Source organism: Corvus hawaiiensis, chromosome 3 (genome assembly GCF_020740725.1).
Source record: "Corvus hawaiiensis isolate bCorHaw1 chromosome 3, bCorHaw1.pri.cur, whole genome shotgun sequence".
Taxonomy (NCBI): domain Eukaryota; kingdom Metazoa; phylum Chordata; class Aves; order Passeriformes; family Corvidae; genus Corvus; species Corvus hawaiiensis.
In genome coordinates this window covers 64,082,291-64,100,871 of record NC_063215.1, presented here as the reverse complement: position 1 = coordinate 64,100,871, position 18,581 = coordinate 64,082,291, and the positions used below count along the sequence as shown (strand labels likewise).

Sequence of the window (18,581 nt, the reverse complement as noted above, 5' to 3'; positions counted from 1 at the left end):
AGGCTGTAAAGGGAGACATGAGTCATTAGCTTGGGTAAAGGCAGTGCTGGACATTTATAAGGCTGTGCCTTTATCCAGTTGTCTGTTCCGATAGAAATAAGTGTCATGTTTTACTAGTGTAGTTTTTAGTTCTAATTGGTGTAAGTAAAAGAGACAGGAGGAGTAGAAGAAATACGTATTTCAGGATTCCTAACCAGTAACAATTCAAAGTGAAATAGAAGGCATTTGCATTAACTATTCCTTTGGCTTATTCTGTTTTCGTTGCCTTGTCTGTTACTTTTCTTCTCTCTGTGATGTATTTGTTTTCTGAGGCTATTGGCTTTTGATGGACCAGGGGCTGTGTTCCTTTTCTGTGTTGAAGTGGCGTATGGTGTTGAAAACTGCTTAAGAAACAAAGCAACCTAAAACAACCACAGCAGTGCAGTTGGTGTGGAAGAAGATGCAACACGAGCTTTGCCCGCTTGCTTCAGCTTGCTGTCAATGAATCTTCTGGGGTGATGCTTCTTTTTTACTCCGACCTTTGAGATACGAGTCTTTTTCCCTTTTCCTTGCACAGAAATAATGATTCCGGGTAGCACACAGTGCTTTTCATGGTGCTTGCACCTTAATTAATAGTAGGTTTAGTGGGTAGATGTATTACACTGTATTTTTTGTACTTAAAAGGCTGCTGCTTCTTTCATTTATTTCTTTATGCCTCTCTGTCATTTGTCTGTAAACACAAAGATTTGCCTTTTTCTTATCTGAAGTCTGTAGCTTCTTTGATACTAAGATTTAGTACTTGATTATGTGTTGTCCAGCTTCTGCTTGCTATTATAACTAATAAAGATACAGTGAGGCAAGGAGAAGTGACAAGAATAAATCAGTGTGCTTGTGAGTAATGGTGGAATGGCAATGGACCGGAAGAATCAGTCGTTCCATGCGATCAAGAACAGTAATATATTTATTAAGCAGCTATGACCCATGACTTCATTCGAAGCATTTTCTATTACAAATACCTTGTTATTCTCCACCTAACCTGGACTTGCTCTGTATGTTGCAACTACAGATAACTGAGCTGTTGTTACAGGATGCAGGCTGTCCACACATGCCTGCAAACAGCCCAATACACAACAACACTTGAAACAGTCTTAACTGCTGAAGCATAGTTCATTTGTACAGCAAATAATGATGTCTAGAGGCTGGAGAAATTAAAGCTAAGATGACAGTGAGCAGTAATAGATACTCCAAAGTTATAAATAATTTTCCGTTGTTTGAAGAGGAAAATCAGACCATGTTCTGTATATGACATTGTAAAATCTGAAATAAGAGAGAAATTACAACCTTCAGCAACTTGATTTTGCATGCTGGTAGAGCTAAACTTCCATCTTCTTATGGAAATACAACATGTGTCTTAAGCCTGAGTGGTTTGATGGGTCAGGTTATGTCTGCTCCCCACCTGCAAGCTGGTGGCCCATCCCCAGGGAGGTGATGCCCTGCAGCTGGGACTGGCCCTGTGCCACTGGCTGCCCTGCTTCTGGCTGGGGATGGGATGGGTCCTGACTTCCCCCTGCCGCTCCCAGCCCCCAAGGATCAGTGAGGCCTCCCTGATCCCCTTCTGTGAATTAGTCATCCTATAATATGGGTTATGTTTGGTTACTTAGTGCTTTTTTGTTATTTCTTGTGGATTTTGTGAGTGTTACTCCCATGTTTTATTCTGGCAGTGCTGTCTATTTGCCAGCCTAGAGTGATGCCTTATTTCATAAGAGGGCTACATGAAGTAAGTGCTGTTAATCTTGAAAATGATAACTTGAGGACAGTGACTTTTCATAATCACAGGTAGGCAGAGGAAAAAATACCCTTGAGTAGTAGTAGTGCTTGCAGAGACTTTTCCAGTTCGTCTGCCCTGAGCTCTGAGGACGGCTTCTGATGATGAGAGCGAACTTGAAAGAGAATGAAATCTAGATTTGGTGAATTTAATGGGGGGTTTTCTGTCTTGGTAAGACTAGTAACAGAATTTTCATAACATCCGTTGTGCAGAGATCTTGTCTACACCATGGAGCTCCATGGCATGGGGGAGAAGGGAGTCTTCATGCCCTGGAAATAGGTTTATGAGGAAATAGGTTTTCTGTTTGACTCTAAGAAGTCAAATTAGGGGGAGTATGAGGAGGCTGTTAGCTACCTGAAATGAACACCTTGTGCAAAAACTGTCCTACAGAAGCAAGTCCTTATCTTCTTGTAGTAGACAGACACGTACAACTAGTTTATTCTAATCGTTCATAGGAACAATCTTTTGTGATATATAATTCAATACATCTCACTGTTTGAGAAGGTTTCTGGGCTGCTTGGTTTCGTCCTGTTTATGCAGCAACTTAACGTGTTTTCTCTGCTCTGAGTTTTGTGTGCTGATATCCTTTAGATGGCCATTGTTATTACTTGTTATTACGTTATCACAGTTAAAGGTACTGTGGTATCAACTCTAGTGACAGTGGCCCCTTTAGGCTTCTAGGAGAAAAGGGGGTTAGCAATAAGTGCTTTATACCTGTTCAGTTATTTTCTTGGGATTGCATACTCTGGTTAGAAGTTTCTGATTCTATCTGTACTATCTGTACTATCTATCTATACTCTTACATGGTATAGGGAAGGTGTGTCTGTTTTCTGTCAAATTTGTCATTTTCTAAATCACTGTTTTACTTCAAGCTCTAGTTAGAGGCAAAACTGGAAAGTATGTCCTCTGAAATGCTGTTCTTGCTTACATTTCCAAGGGAAAAAAAAGTCAGCTGTTTGTTTAACAATGTGAGGATGTCTCATGTACAGATTGATCACCTGCAGATTTTCGAAATAAGGTCTCTCTTTTGAAAATGTGATCCTAAATCTGAGGTAACACCAGGGCACCTTGGAGAACATTGTTTAGAGGGAGCTTCTGCTTCCTTGCTGTGATTTTTTTCACATCTGTTAGACAGCAGTCACACCGAGGAGCATGGACTTTGAAAATTCATTTCATACAAAAAACCACCAGTACCTGCATGCTATGCTTTTCCTATGCCAGGCCCAAAAAGGATGTAAATCATTACTGATTCTGTTTATTACTGTAATGCTGCTGAGACTCATGCAGCTCTGGAGGTCCTCACTCTAATCCTAAATGTTGATAGGTGTCAGAAGAGTTTTCTTGTGCATTCTAGAAAGGAAAGGAAGTAGAATGAATGGAGTGAATGTATGTACATTATTTGTATGAATAAGCTGTAGCTGTTCCTCCCTGAACACTGCACAACTTTTTCATTGGCTCTGAATGTTCTCAATAAAGATGTAATTTTCTCTTTCCTGTATGGATTTTTATTTGTTAATCTTTTTGTAGAATAGTCTGCTTCATACCGACCCTTTGAAATCTTTGGGTATTTCCCTTTAGGAGTTTTCACTTATTCCCAGTGATATCATTATATTTTCTCTTGAAGCTCTGTGTTCGTAACAGGATAATAGGGAGAGAAGTTGTTCGGTTTGTGATTGATTAGTGGATATGCAATCTCAATTCCCTTGGAAAGTGGGCGTATGATTGTTTGAGTCTGTGTTTCTTTGGAGAGGGACCATTTCAGGGAATCAGAGTTAGAGCTGCAAACAATCCATTAGTCACTCTTCCAAGCCCTGCCAGCATAATACTATTCCCTGCAGTACATTATTGAGTGTTTTGTCCAATATCGGTTTGAGTGACTCAAGCCATGAGGCTTCCACCACTTCCTCTGAGAAACTATTTCATGGTCTGACAGAGCTCACTGTTAGGAAATATTTCCTGGTACTCAGCCTAAACTTTTTAACACCCAGATTGATCTCATTACTGTTAGGTATACTTTTTCCCCCAGTTTTGTCTTGTTTGGCATTCACACTCTTGAGTGAATAGTAGATGGTATCATATCTCCTCATAAGTCAAGTAAATGCATAATTAGTTCCTCTATTTCAGCTCTCCAAATAGGCCATCTGTTTGGTGGAAAGCAGGGCTGAGTATGGGAAGATTTTTTTCTGCTAAGTGCTTGTTTCAAACAAATAATATGAAAAAGTGCATTAGGAGTTCTTAGTAGCTCCAAAAAGCCCCAACTTACATTTAAAAGGCTTTTCAAAAATTATGTAGAAGATTTTAACTTTTCCAAGCAGTCATTTGAAATAGTAATACCTTTTTCTAGCGCAGTATACAGCTCTAGCACTAATAGTCTGTCACATCTCACAGCTTCAGGGAATGTTTTGTAATGTTGCTTCATTTATTTATCAAGCAAATTCTATGTAGCTACAGCCTGGAGAGGGGAGAGCAATGGCAGCAGAATTGCAAGCACATCCAGGGGCCATTTGAATGTTTGTCATTTACAGCTTTACAGCCAGAATTTACAAGTGTTTGGGTCATATAAGGATTGTTGAGGAAGGAAATGTACTTTAATCCATCCAATCATTACACATCTCTGGATTTCTTCCTAGTAGCCAACATCTGTTTGGTATTTCTTTCCTTCCATCCTTCCTTCCTGCCTGCCTGTCTGCCTTATTATAGTACAAATTCTGCAAAGATGTATGCAGATAATAAATTGTATTTTGCAGAATTTGGGTATGTGCTATTCTTATTTCTTATGGATGTTCTTCTGCTTAGTCAGAGACTCCTAGTCAGTGGAAAATTTAGGTTTACAGTAAGACTTCTAAACTAGGACTCCATGCTTGCTTTGAAAAACATACTGTATGAATTTTAAGCATATGTTTATGTTTTTCGACGAATTACTGTGTAATTTGGGAACCAAGCCCATGTTTTGTTAATTTTTTACCTGAGATTACCTGATGTGTGTGGGTTTGTGACCCGGGCTTCCAGCTTGGGGAGTAAACAAGCTGCACGCACTTCTCTGAACTGTACTAGAAAGGATGTGTAAGTCCTCAGGCAAGAGCATTCCTAAGCTAACCTATTACAATTTTACTAAGCTAATTAAGGGAGGAAAAACGCAGTGATCAAACTAAGATCAAGTCAAGTTTAAACCAAATCAGTGAGTTCAGGTGATTAAACTAACAATTTAATATAACAGATAATCTTACATTGCACACAAATACGTAAATGCAAAAAAGGAAAAGTTAGGTAAATGACAGTCTGCCATTAGGAAAAGAAAGTGAGTAACTCCTGCAGCTTTCTTGTTCTATCATTCACTACCTGAGATGAAGTAGAGATAGATTTGCTGAAGCCAGGGCCATGTGCTTCTGTCAGGAAGTCTCAGGCACTTCGTGCACTGTAAAGGTGGAGTGTCTGGGGCAGGCAGAATCTCCAAGACAGACCTCCTGTCACAAGGGAAAGAAACACTCATTTCTTTTTCTTTCCTTTTATCTCACAGGGAGCATTCCTCACTTTTTCCGCCTTAGAGGCAAATGCTTTGGGGATGAGTTGTATGGAGTGACACAGGAAGGGGTGGCTGCAGTTCAGTCCCCAGCAGGTGGCACATATCACGATCTGGGGTGAGGGTGGAAAGTTCCACCTCTGGCATAGTCCTACCACTCACAGTGATTCCCCCTATAGATGAGGAGCAAGGTGCATGCAAGACTTTGAAGCACACGTGGCTTTTATGTGAATAAACTCTACCCATATTTAAGGGACTGATGTATTCCCACTCCTCGTGTCAGTTCTGTGGCAATATCCTTCATGAGTGCCTGTGTCTGACATGCTCTCTGCCAAAGGGCTAGTCTTCTCTATTGAAGAGAAGAAGAAATGGGGGGAGGAACACAGAAAGATCAGGATCTGTTCAAGAGTGCGTTCCCCTTCCATGCAGGTTATCCAGGCCGTCTTCTTTGGGATTTGCGTCTTGACTGACCTGTCCAGTCTTCTCACTAGAGGGAATGACAGTCAAGAGCAAGAGAGGCAGCTGAAGAAACTCATTTCCCTCCGTGACTGGATGATGGCTGTTCTAGCTTTCCCTGTGGGAGTGGTAAGTACAATTTTACTCTGTGCATGTCTTTGCAAACTGGGTGAACAGTGTTACTGAATGTTTTCTTCCTGAAAGGCTTCCCCATCACCATGCAAAAGACTACAGAGAAAGGCAAAAATGGTAGAGATGATTTTATTACTCTCTTGTTTTTCACAGGTGTAAGGGAACAGAATATACAGTGTGCTGATGAAATAATTTTTGGTTTGTTAAAAAAGAAAGATATGTTACAATAGGAGCTTGATTGTACAAGTAATTTTAAATGTGTATTGTACCAGCAGCATCTTGAGATTCAGTTTAGACTTTTTCTGCACTACATGTCATCATCAGGAGTAGTGAAAGTGCTGACTGTGGCATGTTTTACACCATAATGACCTGAGGGAATTCGGGCTGTAAGCCACTTCAACATGGGCAAGAGAAGCAAAAGTCCAGGTTGGTCCTTGTTAATTCCATGGGGTATTCAGAGCTGGCAGAAGAATTGAGGTAGAAAAAAGGCTTTTTGTTAGTAATGCTAGAAAGCACACAGAAGGTATGTGGGGTTGACATATCTTCTTCAAAAGAAAACTATTCTTTGGACCAGGCCTTGCTCTGCTGGGACACTGCATGTCACTTGCAATGACGAGGTGCTCAGTGTCTCTACATAGCTTATAAAGCAGCTGAAAATCCATAATTTTATGAGTTTTTACATGGAAGTGTCATTTATGTCAGTCTAGTTCTAAGCTTAGGTTGCAATACAAAAATGTGTGAACATTTCATTAAAAGTACTGCTTTTATTGTAATTCAGGATCAAACTTTAATTCTCTTTTATTAAATTCATTGTACAGTAGTTTAAAATAAATTCACTAGAAGCAAATTTTTTTATGGACTATTAGAGAGCTGTATGAGATCTTTAAAGTTGTGCTTTCACAAAAGCTGATCACTTTCTGTCAGTTAACAGCAGTTAGCATACCAATCTATCATTTATAATTTCATATATTCAGAGATGCTTCATTAGAATTTAATTTCACCATTTATGTGGAATTTCACAATACATGAAGAAATACAGAATGCTTTCGCAAAGTTACAAAAGGGAAAGCGTATGTGAAACTGCAGGTACTTCTTTAATAAAAACCCAGCTGGTAGCCTTCCCTTATTATACTTGCTGGCCTGCCTTTTGGGAGCTGCCATGATTCATGTTGGGGTAGCAGACTGCAGTTTTCCGGCAATGGTAGAGGAGAGTGGGTCAGCTAATACTGCTAGTAGAAAATCTGTGCATAGACAAGTTTGCAAATATGCATTTTATGGGTGCAGAGATTTATGTTACATTTGTATTTCTAAAGGAGATGGGGAGTTAGAAGTAGTTGTTATTAGTAACAGATGCTTTTCCTACTGTGTCGGTAGTAGAAGTGAAAAAGGAGAGCAACATCACTCTATTTGTCTGTGTTTAAAGTATTTAAGTGCCTTTTTCACTCTAGAAGTGTACTCCTTCACTCGCATGAAAGCACGCCCTCTTTGGCTGTCTCACACCTCTCAGGATTCAGGGATTTTTTCCTGCCACCGTTCTAGCTCCATACTGTTGTCTGTGTGCACCTCCGCTCCTGCAATGCTCCTGACCTTGAAACTTTTCAAGATGTTGGAGAATTTCAGCTTCACTTTGTCTTGGCAATTCTGAACATTTCTTTTCAGGCAATGTTTCTCTTGCCACCAGTACACGAAGAATCCCAGTTAGCCACTGCCTGCACTTCAGGTGTTGCTCAGCAGTTACATATTAGCAGTTCCCGAGAGATGTGTTGCGTACCTGGAGATAGTTGCTTTCCCAAGGGTTTCATACAAGAACAACTTGTGTCTTAAACAAACATAGCAAGGAATGGCCATGTTCATCGTACAGATATGCTCCACTTCCAAGTGTGACTTTTCTGTGGTGAGAGGGAACAATTGTTTACCACTTTACATCTTACAGAGAAATCCTAAAAGGGTTGTTTTCATTGTTATTTTTTTGCTGGCTACTGAGAGACAAACAGCAGCACCTCACAACTTTGCACTGGTGTCAGCTCCTTCCCGAAACCTGATGCTCACCAGCAGCAGAGATCTCACCACACTGCAGCTACCACTTGCCAAAGCCTGGCCAGTGCTTGAGAGACTGCTAGGCACTGCAGGCTCTGCTTTGGAGGGATTACAGATAGGAAGAGCACAGGGCCCAAAAGCAGCAAACATCTAACGCAGATTTTGTCATCTGAAGAGCTATTTATGTGGAAGAAAACAGTGAAATTTTGCTATGATGGAGGTTCTCGTTAGAAGGAAGTTATTAAACACCAGAGTGTCTGCAGGAAAAGAGTTAAAGAGTTCCCTCGTTTCTCATATTAACAGCTTCCTCACTCCAGAAAAAAAAAAGGAAAAAAGGAAAATAATCTGAAATGCAAACTTTCTTTCCTTGAGACTCACCCACCTAGCTCTCCATGGAGCTTCTCAGTGTTTTCCAGTAGTGACACAAGGGAACCTTCACACATAAAAATGGGGCGGATGTGAATAAAATCTTTGTTGGGTTTCTAATGTAACAGTATGGTCATGCTTAAGTACTTGTCAGTTACATTAACATCTAAATTATTTTTATTGCTCAGTGTTTTACACAGGGCATGTTTAGGCAATAATGCAAATACTAGGGGAACATTTTAAAGCCTAATAACTGCAGCTTTTCAAGAGCAATTCACCACATTTTTTTCTGTATTTCCTGCTTACTGGAGCTCTTGAGATGACTTGTTCTGAAAAACAGATGAGAAAAGAGGTTTCCACTCCCAGGTCAAACAATGATGTGTGAAAAAAAAATGCAACAAAGCAAAGTTTTTCATTTTTAGTACTTCCTAAAAAACTATTACATACAAACCGTCTGGGAAGTCTGACCACCAGCTTCCTCCCACCTTCCAAAGGAGGGGAAGAACAGCCCGGGGGTAAACAATCTCTTTTTGTGGCTTCACAACAAATCAAGTCTTGCAAACAAATCAAAACTTGAAAAATCTGTGCAGCAAATCACATCTCTCCAGTGTTGTGATATGCATTGCGTATCTTCAGGGGCTCTGAATAAACTGAATTGCCAGCCTGTATTTCACAAGAGAGTTAAGAAATAAACATGAACCTGTTCTAAGGACATAATGGCTATTATTTACCTATTGTTGCTCTTTTTAACATAACTCTTTAGAGAATCAAATCCGAAATCAACAGATTAATTTTCTATGCAGTAAAGCCTTACACTACAAAAAGTCTGTGGGCAGCGCTTCCTAGCCCTTTTTTAGTTCTTGTAAGCCTGCAATACTATTCAAATGCCTAAGAGATTAGGAAGCATCCACTGACGAAAATTGCTTGCCTAGGTATTTTAGAAGTTCATTACCAATTTTCATCAATAATTACTTGGGCTTGCCATCCCTTTATCTGTGTAAAAGAGATATATATTGAGAGTAATTTACACTCCTAGAGTAATGTGAGACATGCTTAAAAGTCAGACATTTCACCAGTGGTTTAGCTTATCCCTACTTTTTTTCTATTTGTTTGACATAGATCATTAAGTTTCCAAGTTTCTATAGTTAATTAGTGTTTTGTGTAAACTGTATATGGTTTTATCAATATGTTTCTTGTAATTTGTACCGAACAAAAGGAAGAAGAGATAAAACAGGCATTTCTGGTTGTTTAACCCTGTGTTTAATAGAAGTAGGAAGAACAAAAATTGATCTTGTTACATATTAAAAGAGAGATTGCTACCTAGAAAATCACAAACTCTACCACAGACATTTTATATCATGTAGCATTAATGGCTATGTTTGAATCTGCCTCTAAACTGACTAGAATTACCTTGTTTTTTCTGTTACACTTTTATGGGTTTAAAAACCTGTGATACAAAGGAGGGAATGCCAGGCATGCTTTCTTATTTCATGTTTCTCTGTACTAGTAGAGTCAAAAGGAAAGCTGATCACCCTTCTGTAGATCATCAGTTATGCTGATCTGTGATCTTATGCCAAGAAAAATGTGTAGGCGTTCTGCAGTTTCCTAGTTACCTCGCTACTTGACCAGACTACAACTTAATTTTATTTCCATAACTGACTCAACCATGCAAAAAATCTCTCTTCTAGATTTTAACCTCATCTGTTGTGATGAGATGACTGGTGATGGGAACATTAGTGAGTAGTGGTACAGTTGCCCCCTGAAGTCTATTTTCCAAGAGGGGTTTTCCCTGGTTTTTATTTCCCACCCCTTGTGATTTCTGTCACTGGCCTTTTTCAAATATCTTTGGTGTATTGCTGTGCTAGCTCTCAATCCCACCTAAAGCCAGTACCATGCCAATTTGTACCAACTGTGGTCTGCCTTTAACAACACTTTTCTTCGAGATGTAATAGCTCTAACTGTCAAAGAAGTTCACAAACAACATATTTATACTTGCAGTTAACCACAAATGTCTTGGGAGATAGGCAGAAAGCTTACCTTTAACTGTACTTAAAACAAATTGTGTCAGGGTCACAAGGGTTGGGGTTTTTTTTCTTTGTCATTAGCCATCCAGGAAATGACTGAACTGTGCAGCCCAGCCAAAACCAAAAACACATAGTGTAGGAAAATAAAGTTCCACTGGGTTCATTCTTCATTTCCATAACATTTCTTGGTTGGACTCATGTAGAAGTGCGAATTATACAATTCTTTTCATTGGCTTTACTTTCTTAGTTTCTCTTTGCTTCCATTTGTAGTGTTTTGACAAAGCCATTTGATTTCTCTTTTGAATATCCATCCGTTTCCCAACTTGTCCTTTAAAATTTTTCTCTTGATAGGGCCACATGCTGTTCTCTTGTCCTGTGAAGCTTCAGAGACAGAGGACAAACACTTAAGGAGTACCTCCTTAAGTGGGAAGACAGCATTTTGTTTTCAGCCTTACTTTTTTTATGCTGCTGTGTATTTGCTCAGCAGTCTTTCAGATGCCTGTAAGAAGTGAGCTATTCTATATTTTCAGGTTCCAAGGTCTTCTTGTAAATTCGAGGTTTCCTTTGGTCTGTAATGACTGGACCCTAGACAGATAATCATTACAGACAGAATCATTACAGACCCTAGACAAGATATGTAGCAAACGAGGGACTTCTCTGTTCTATACATTGCTTAACTTTATGTTTAACCAGTACTCACTATCTTTGCAAAGCTGGCAAGCTCAGGAGGCTCCTGTGCAAAGAAATGTAAAAACAATTGCTGGTGCCTGTTTTCTTCCTTGAATTCAATGCCTTGAGTTCGTCTACAGAGGAAATGGAAGGTAATATTTGTGCCATTTTGCCTTGGGAACAAAGGAAAATAAAATATTGGGCTCCCTGAAATTTTTCTGCTTCATATGAGCAGCCTATTCAGCCTGGCATGTGAGTATAGTACATTGATTGTCTCCACAAGAGTCATGAATTGTGCCACAAGGAGGGCAACATGAGCACAAGAGCCACAGTTCTGCGTGAGGTTTACGTAAGTGTGAGAGACCGGAGGAAACGAGTCCTGTCTCAGAACAACTAAAGGGGGGGGAGAAAGAGGGGCAGGGCAAGTCCTGCATAGGTGGGATGGTGCACTGCTCCATACCTCACCCCCCTGAAGCCTCTAATCCAGACCCAGACTGGCTATTAGCCACTGGCACACATAGGTATAAAGGGTGCTGGTGTGGCAGGAAGAGAAGTGGGGAGAAATTCCGAAAAGTGCAAGAGCCAAAATGATATCAGTTGGATGGGTAGCAGCCTATCAGAAGGGGGATCATCCAGCCCACATCTTAAATAACCAAGTAGACTCCATCACTCCGTTAGCTGTCTTAGCTGAGGAAAAGGAAGCAGAACAAGAAGAGAAATGGAGATATTTATTGGAATGGCTGCATGTGAAGCATGCAGCTACTCTGGAATGAAAGACTTGTTAAGAGAGATGGTAGTAAGTAGAGGATGGCCTGTCACCCAAAGAGCTTATGAAACAGTTATTTCTGTCTGCAGCCAATGCTGCACCAGACTGGAGAAACACCCCCTGCAAAATCCTCCCCTGCACCTAAGGACGGGAAAGAGGTTGTGGGAAATCTGGCAGGTCGACTGCATTGGTCCTTTTAACAAATCAGGAGGAAAACAGTATGTGCTGATGGGAGTTCAAATAGTCTCAAGTTTGATGCAGGCTAAAGTGGTGGCATGGTCTACAGGGGAAAGTACTGTGAAAGGATTAAAATAATGGTTCAGTTTCCTGCCTAAACCAAAATCACTGCAATCAGATAATGGTAGTCACTTCACAGCAGGAATAGTCCAGGAATGGGCAAAAACTGAAGGGATACTGTGGGTGTTCCATACCCCCTTCTATATCTACAAGCCAGTGGGATAGTTGAAACGACAAACAGTCTCCAAAAATGGTTTTTGAGACCTCAGGATCCAAAGTGGCCTAATCAACCATGGGACACTGTGACCAAAGTCAGTGACCTGTTGAGAATAAGTGGATGTCCATGACTTACAGCATTTTGCCCCATGGCACCTACCACCCCTTCTGGAAACCAAGGGACTGATGATCCCTGGAAGCCCATACGTTTTCCAGGTCAGCCAATGCTGGTAGGCCTGCCAACTATTGGGGAAGTCCTGCTGGTCTTAAAGACACCCCATAACATGTATGCATGGCTAACCACAGATGCTCATGGCAGAGAACACAAAATTAACACCAGATGGATAATTCCTTCATTTTAAAACCAGTCGAAGTAGGACCGAGTTTTCTTTGCTCACTCCTTCTACAGGTATTCCATGAAAAGATGTGGCTGTGAGATGATGAAGTGGCAACAGGACTGAAGATTTACACAGTTCTTCGCTGCAGTGATTTTTTGTATATATTTTTACCTTAATATGTTTTGTGATGTTTATATTCGTGTGTGTTTTGTCTCAGTAGTTTTTCAGTATGTGTATAAATGTCACAAGCATTGTCTTGGGCTGTTTGTGTCTCCTCTCTGGTTGCCGCTGCAGGTGGAAAAGATTCCTTCCTGAATTTAGTTTGGAAGCTCAGACAGGATTCCATATGATTATGAAATCAGATTTGTATACCTCTTCCTGCCTCCTCAGAGCAAGGTATAAAATTACTTTGATTTGAGAAGGAAGTGTAGTTTGATGCCAAAGGAACCACATGCAGTAGTGGAAAGCCATGTATGAATTGTGATCATACAGAGAAGGGGGTTGATGACAGAGACTGAAGTGGCAGCTGGAAAGTTTTCTCCAGCTGTAGGCAAAAAAGTCATAAGAAGGTCAAGATGTCAGAAGAAAGAATTTTGGATTTGGAAACCAGTGAAATGTTTAGTAAGTTAGGAAGGTATTTGGTTTGAACCCAGGACCCTGACTAGAAAAATATGAAAGTAGATAGGAATGGCTCGAGTTTTCATTATAGCTTTAATCCCCCTGAGGCAACCAGACTATTATGTTGTAGAACTTTTATTTGATGTAACTTTCCCATGGTGTACCCTGATATTCCCCCTTATCCTGGAATTTGGATCTCTAGCATTGTAATAAGATAATTGATTCTAATATGGGTTCTGGAGACCCCCCTGAAACCACGCTGGTGGAAGAAGTAAGGGTGGTAATACGGGAAATCTGTATTTGTTCGGGTTGCAACAACACCTGGACTTTTAAGATTACCAGCTCCAAAATGTAAGGCAGACTAACTGTTGAAAATTTGCCTATCCTTAAGGTTTGTATTTTTTGGTGAGGTGTGCAATCACATTGCAATAGAGAATCTTAAATTGGACTCACTAGGCCATTTTGGAGCTCAATTTACAAGTCCAGCAAGTATCAAAGACGGTTTTATAAAACTGTCTAATCCTTGATAAATTGTTACTAAATGGGCAAGGAATATGTGAAATGCTGAACCTCACCAAAGGGAAATGCTGTTTTAAGATGCACAAGCAAAAGTGAAGAAAACCTCCAACCAGTCTGCTGAACTCTTCCAGTCGCTGCAGCCAAAAGACTGGTTTCATGAACTCTGCCCCAGGTCCTGATTTGCATCTTTCTTGCCATCTCTGGAACTCACGGGGTAGGGGATGATGGCTTGCATAGGGTGGAATCTCTTTACTGACTGGACCTATACTTTTGATTATTGAAGCAGCAATTGTCCGCTCTTTCTTGTACATTTTCTTCTTTTTCCTCTACTTTTTTTCTCCCTCTCTGTGCTAGGTTAGAATCCCACCACTGCCACCATGGAAGAAGAAGATCCTATTGCCCATTGTTCTGGTCTCAGTCACTGTTTTGAGCCTCAGGGTCGTGTGAGAAACTGGAGAAAATGATTACTGCCTTAAAACAACTAAAGGGAAGGGGGGCAGGGCATGTCCTACCTAGGTGGGATAGTGCACTGCTCCATCCCCCACCCCCTTGAAACCTCTAGTCCAGCCCCAGAATGGCTATTAGCCACTGGCACAGCAAAAGCCCCACCAAGGGGGGAATGCCCCGAGAGACCAGAGTAGATAAAAGCAGTTGCACAGACACACGTAGTCACAGCCCACTGTTAGGATTTTACAGTAGCTGAGATCATGCCAGAATTCAAGCAATGATTTTTAATCTTCCTGTGTGATTGAATGTTGCTTTAAAATTTGCCAGGTACCCTTATTTTCTAAAGTTTGCCAATAAAAGTTCATTGTTTAATCTCCTGAGAATGTTGTCTCATTTCTCCTGTGTGCTGCCTTGGGTTTAAAAAAAACGTAAGAAACTCGTCGGGCAAGTCCAGGACTTTACAAGAGGCAGTGTAAAGAAGCAGCTCAGTTGTGTCATGGTCTGGCACTACGTGATCATCTGGGATCTTAGCAAAGCTCAGCCCATATAAAAGTCTACCAGTAGCAAAATGTAAGCATAGTAGAGGGGATTTAAAAGTACCAGACCAACAGTTGCTCGTTAATCAAAGTAAACAAATTCAGAAGCAGCCAAAGTAACTATGTAGCAAGCCCTCATTATAATTCTTTTTATCAGTATAGTTAATTTTTATAGCTTTTTTATTTTATCCAAATAATTTTATCCAAATTTTATCCAAATGATCTAATTGTAAAGAAGGGTAAGGTGAGCCATTCAAACACTGGAAGGAATCTTCCCCAGGGTGTTGTTTTAAGTCTCATGTCAGGTCATCCTCTGGGACAGGTTAGTTCTGTAACACGTTTGGTTTTGCGCACTTCCTTTACCTTATGTCTGCCTTGTGATAGTGCTTTGCTAAGCAGCACTTGCCGTCTGTAGCTCCAGATGGTTGCAACCAGCTAGGCTGATCCTGTTCTATCCATTGGCTGACTTTGGTTAAGGGACAGATGGCACGTCCTCTCTTTTCTTGTCTTACCTCCTTGACAAAGTCTATTGTTTTATTCTGCTCCACACAAAAATCACAGGTCAAAACATGCCAGCTCTGTTGTGTTCAGTGTAATAAAGTTCAGCCTAATCCTGGTTGATTTTTCTTGTTTTAAGACTTCCTTGGAAAGAAAGCATTATCAATCTTGGTCTTCATGTGCCTGCAAAGATGTTTTTATGCCCCAGTTGATCTTAGCAGGTTCTCAGAGACCCACTGTGATAATACATGACTTCTGGGAAGCCTATAGAGAAGAGGATACTTTGCTTCCATTTTTCCTGCTGTTCAGCTATTCATATCTTGGCACTTACGTGTCAGCAGGTGCGTAAAGAGCTGCACTGTGCCAATGCCAAGACTGGCCCAGAAGAGAGATTTCTTGTGGGGTACTTCACACTTGCAATATTTTTTGGGCTGTCCATCATAACCATTTTCTTTCCTGGCCTCTGTGCATAGTAAAATAGTCCAAGCTTATTCTGAGCAGGCACCGATAGCTGTCATAACAGATGGACAACTGTGTTGGAAACCAAGAAACCATGTACTATATGCACACTGAGGGAACAGTGTGCTGGTTCAGGTCATTCACATAACTGGCTGGCCGAAGTCTGCCTGTCTGTGGTTAGAACAAGGTGCCATTGATTAACTGCAAACCTCAATTTTAATGTTCTAAAGCCAGAAGCATATGAAAGAGCTTATGCCTACACATTATACACGCTAGTAATCTGCAGTCCATGCTATGCTCACCCTGTATTTCTTGAACTGACCCTCTAAATGAACTGTAGGATCATGTGCCACATCAGTTTGGATGTAACTGAATACTTCCCTTCTATCTCAGTGGAAGTTCTATCTTTTGGCTCTCAAGCTGTAAACTTGGATTTATCGTTACTGTTTAGAGAGCCCCTGTAAATGGTCATTGAAAAGCTCCTGGCCCAGATATTGGGTTTTACTGCTATAAACAATAAGCCTTTTTTATTACTAGAAAACTATGACTCAAATTCAAGGTGAGAAAGCAGTGGTGTTTTAATTAGAAAATAACTTACTTGCCACAGCTAAGGTAATGTTATTTCTGTACATTTTTGTGGGTTTATATTATCTTTACCTTTCAGATATCAGGATATCTTTAAAGAATACGTGAACACTTCAGCAAAAATTTAGCCTAGTGTAAACTTTTATCTGATCCATCTGTCCTGTCCTCAGTCTAGAAGAAATAATGGTCTTTTTCTGGGCCCCCAGTAAATAGTTTTTGAGAAGAACCAAGCCAAATTTCATATTGACAAATGTGCAGGATACTAGACCTCATTTCTGTGGATCCCAGTCCCTGAATTGTGTGGAGAATTGTCAAAGGGTTTTGTTCGGTTTTTTTTAATGCTGTTTTGATGGCTGACAAACAAAAGTGCAAATATGACTTTACAGGCTTCTGTTCAGGAGTGAATTTTTCATATTGATATGTTCTATGAATTCCAAGTGATATTTTAGCTGATTTTCCATTTGTTTTCTATCCTGTTAGTGGAAGAACATTATTTATGTACTACATCTGCTACTAAAGTATAGTATTCGCTTGTAATTTGGCCACAGGCATGTAAGTCAAAAAATGAGATTTTTTTCCTGGCTAAAAGTTAAGGGGGGAAAAAAAGAGAAGAAAAGTTAAAACCTCAGTGAATGCAAAGAGTAATCCAGATTCAAACTGTTGATTAGAACAGTATTTGGTCAAAGAACAATAATGTCAATATCGATCCATAAATCCTTTGCTAAGTGACTCACTTTGCTATCTAAAGAATGCAACTATTTTTCAGAAGCATATATTTAAAAATGTCTCTTTTTTTCTCCTTAGTTTGTTGTGACGATGTTTTGGAGCATCTATATCTATGACAGGGAACTGGTTTACCCAAAGCTGCTTGATAATTTTATACCAGCATGGCTAAATCACGGAATGGTGAGTAAAGTAATGCAAACACTTCCTTGCATAAACAAAAATGTAAGACACTGATTTCTCTGTGCATGATTCTGCATACTCTTGGTACTAATCTCCTCAGAAGTGATTAAGGAATGTGATTTGCAAGGAAGAGTAACATCTTTCCTTCCTTGATTCCTGGAGTCATATTTGAATCCTTATTAGATTGAAATTGGAGATTTGAACTTACATGTCCAGGCTTGTTGTGGGGGTCAGCTCTTTTCTGTATAAGGTATCTTTCCCAGAAAAGTGTCACCATGGTCATGAGGAAGAAGAGACTCTTCCATAGAACAGAAGTTCTGACTTTGACAAATCTTGCTGTAAAATGACAGAAACACTTAATTGAATGTTTCGTTACCATTCTACCAAAGTATAATTCATGATGAAAACCTTTTGGTTAAAATGCTTTTTTAAAAAATCTCTATTTTTTGGACTTGTGTGCTTTTAGAAAAATAACTCAAGCACACCAAACTTATATAGCAGAACCTGTATCTGAATATTTTTAATAATGTGGAATTATATGTATCAACACAAAGCTTCAAAATTGATGCATTGGTAATCATAAAGGTAGTTTCTTGAGAAGAAATCTGACCTTTTAATCCCTCTCTGTTATGTCAAGTCAGACATCCTTGCTCTCAACTATATGTTTAAATGCTAGGGGAAAATTACGGCTACAATTTGCCATCAGGTACTTTCTACTGTTTATGCAGCATTTGGAGCTGAAAAGTGTCATGTTTGCTTCTCTAGTTGCATCTGTGCAAAATATTTCATTATTACTTTGTTTTCCTCATCAAGACATAGCAAACCATTTGGCACTGCTGTTCATCAGTAGATGACTGCAGAGCTCATCCTTTTGGGTGTGTGCCCTTCATCACCACAGCAGATCAAGATTTGTCCACCATTGCTGGGCTTGATAAATTGGTCCTTTGTGGAGCGGGGCAGATGGCACTGCTATTTATTTGTTCCCCAGATTTTGTGTAAAAGGAGCAGTATGAGAGTTGTTACTGACAAGAGGAGCATCAGCTTCTGCTAGATACTGTACTGTTTTATGATGTTTTGAAAGGAACAGCATGATATTATATATGTCTAGAGCTGAGGAAAGAGTCTGATGATTCCTGCTATGTTTGTTCAGGCTGTCCTCCCTTGAGTTTTGAGGTTACGAGCTGAGCACTTGCAAACTCTGCCAAACCATGCACATCTTGATTTTATCCCCACAACAGATCAGTGCCAGCTCTGATGACATTTCTTTCAGGTGACATTCCATATACTGGAAGTGCCTAACCCATAGCATTTTTCATGAATGTACATTGTTGTTGGCAGCAAATGGTGGTAGGTATTCAGGAAGTCTTCTCTGTGCTGTAATTAAAAGGCAACTCAAGCTCATGTTGCTTTGTAGAAATGTATACTTCGTGAAATATGTGAAGAGGGCT

The 18,581-nt window shown here is 40.0% G+C and overlaps 1 protein-coding gene across 1 annotated transcript in view; it reads left to right on the top strand.

Annotated features, from left to right (window-relative positions):
* The window catches only part of AIG1 (androgen induced 1), a 123,544-nt gene that overhangs the window by 30,888 nt on the left and 74,075 nt on the right, over positions 1-18,581 (top strand). Inside the window, exons 2-3 of the mRNA XM_048298601.1 lie at positions 5,754-5,909; positions 17,032-17,133. Of these exons, the coding sequence (XP_048154558.1) occupies positions 5,754-5,909; positions 17,032-17,133 (258 nt within the window). The remainder of the gene's footprint in view (positions 1-5,753; positions 5,910-17,031; positions 17,134-18,581) is intronic.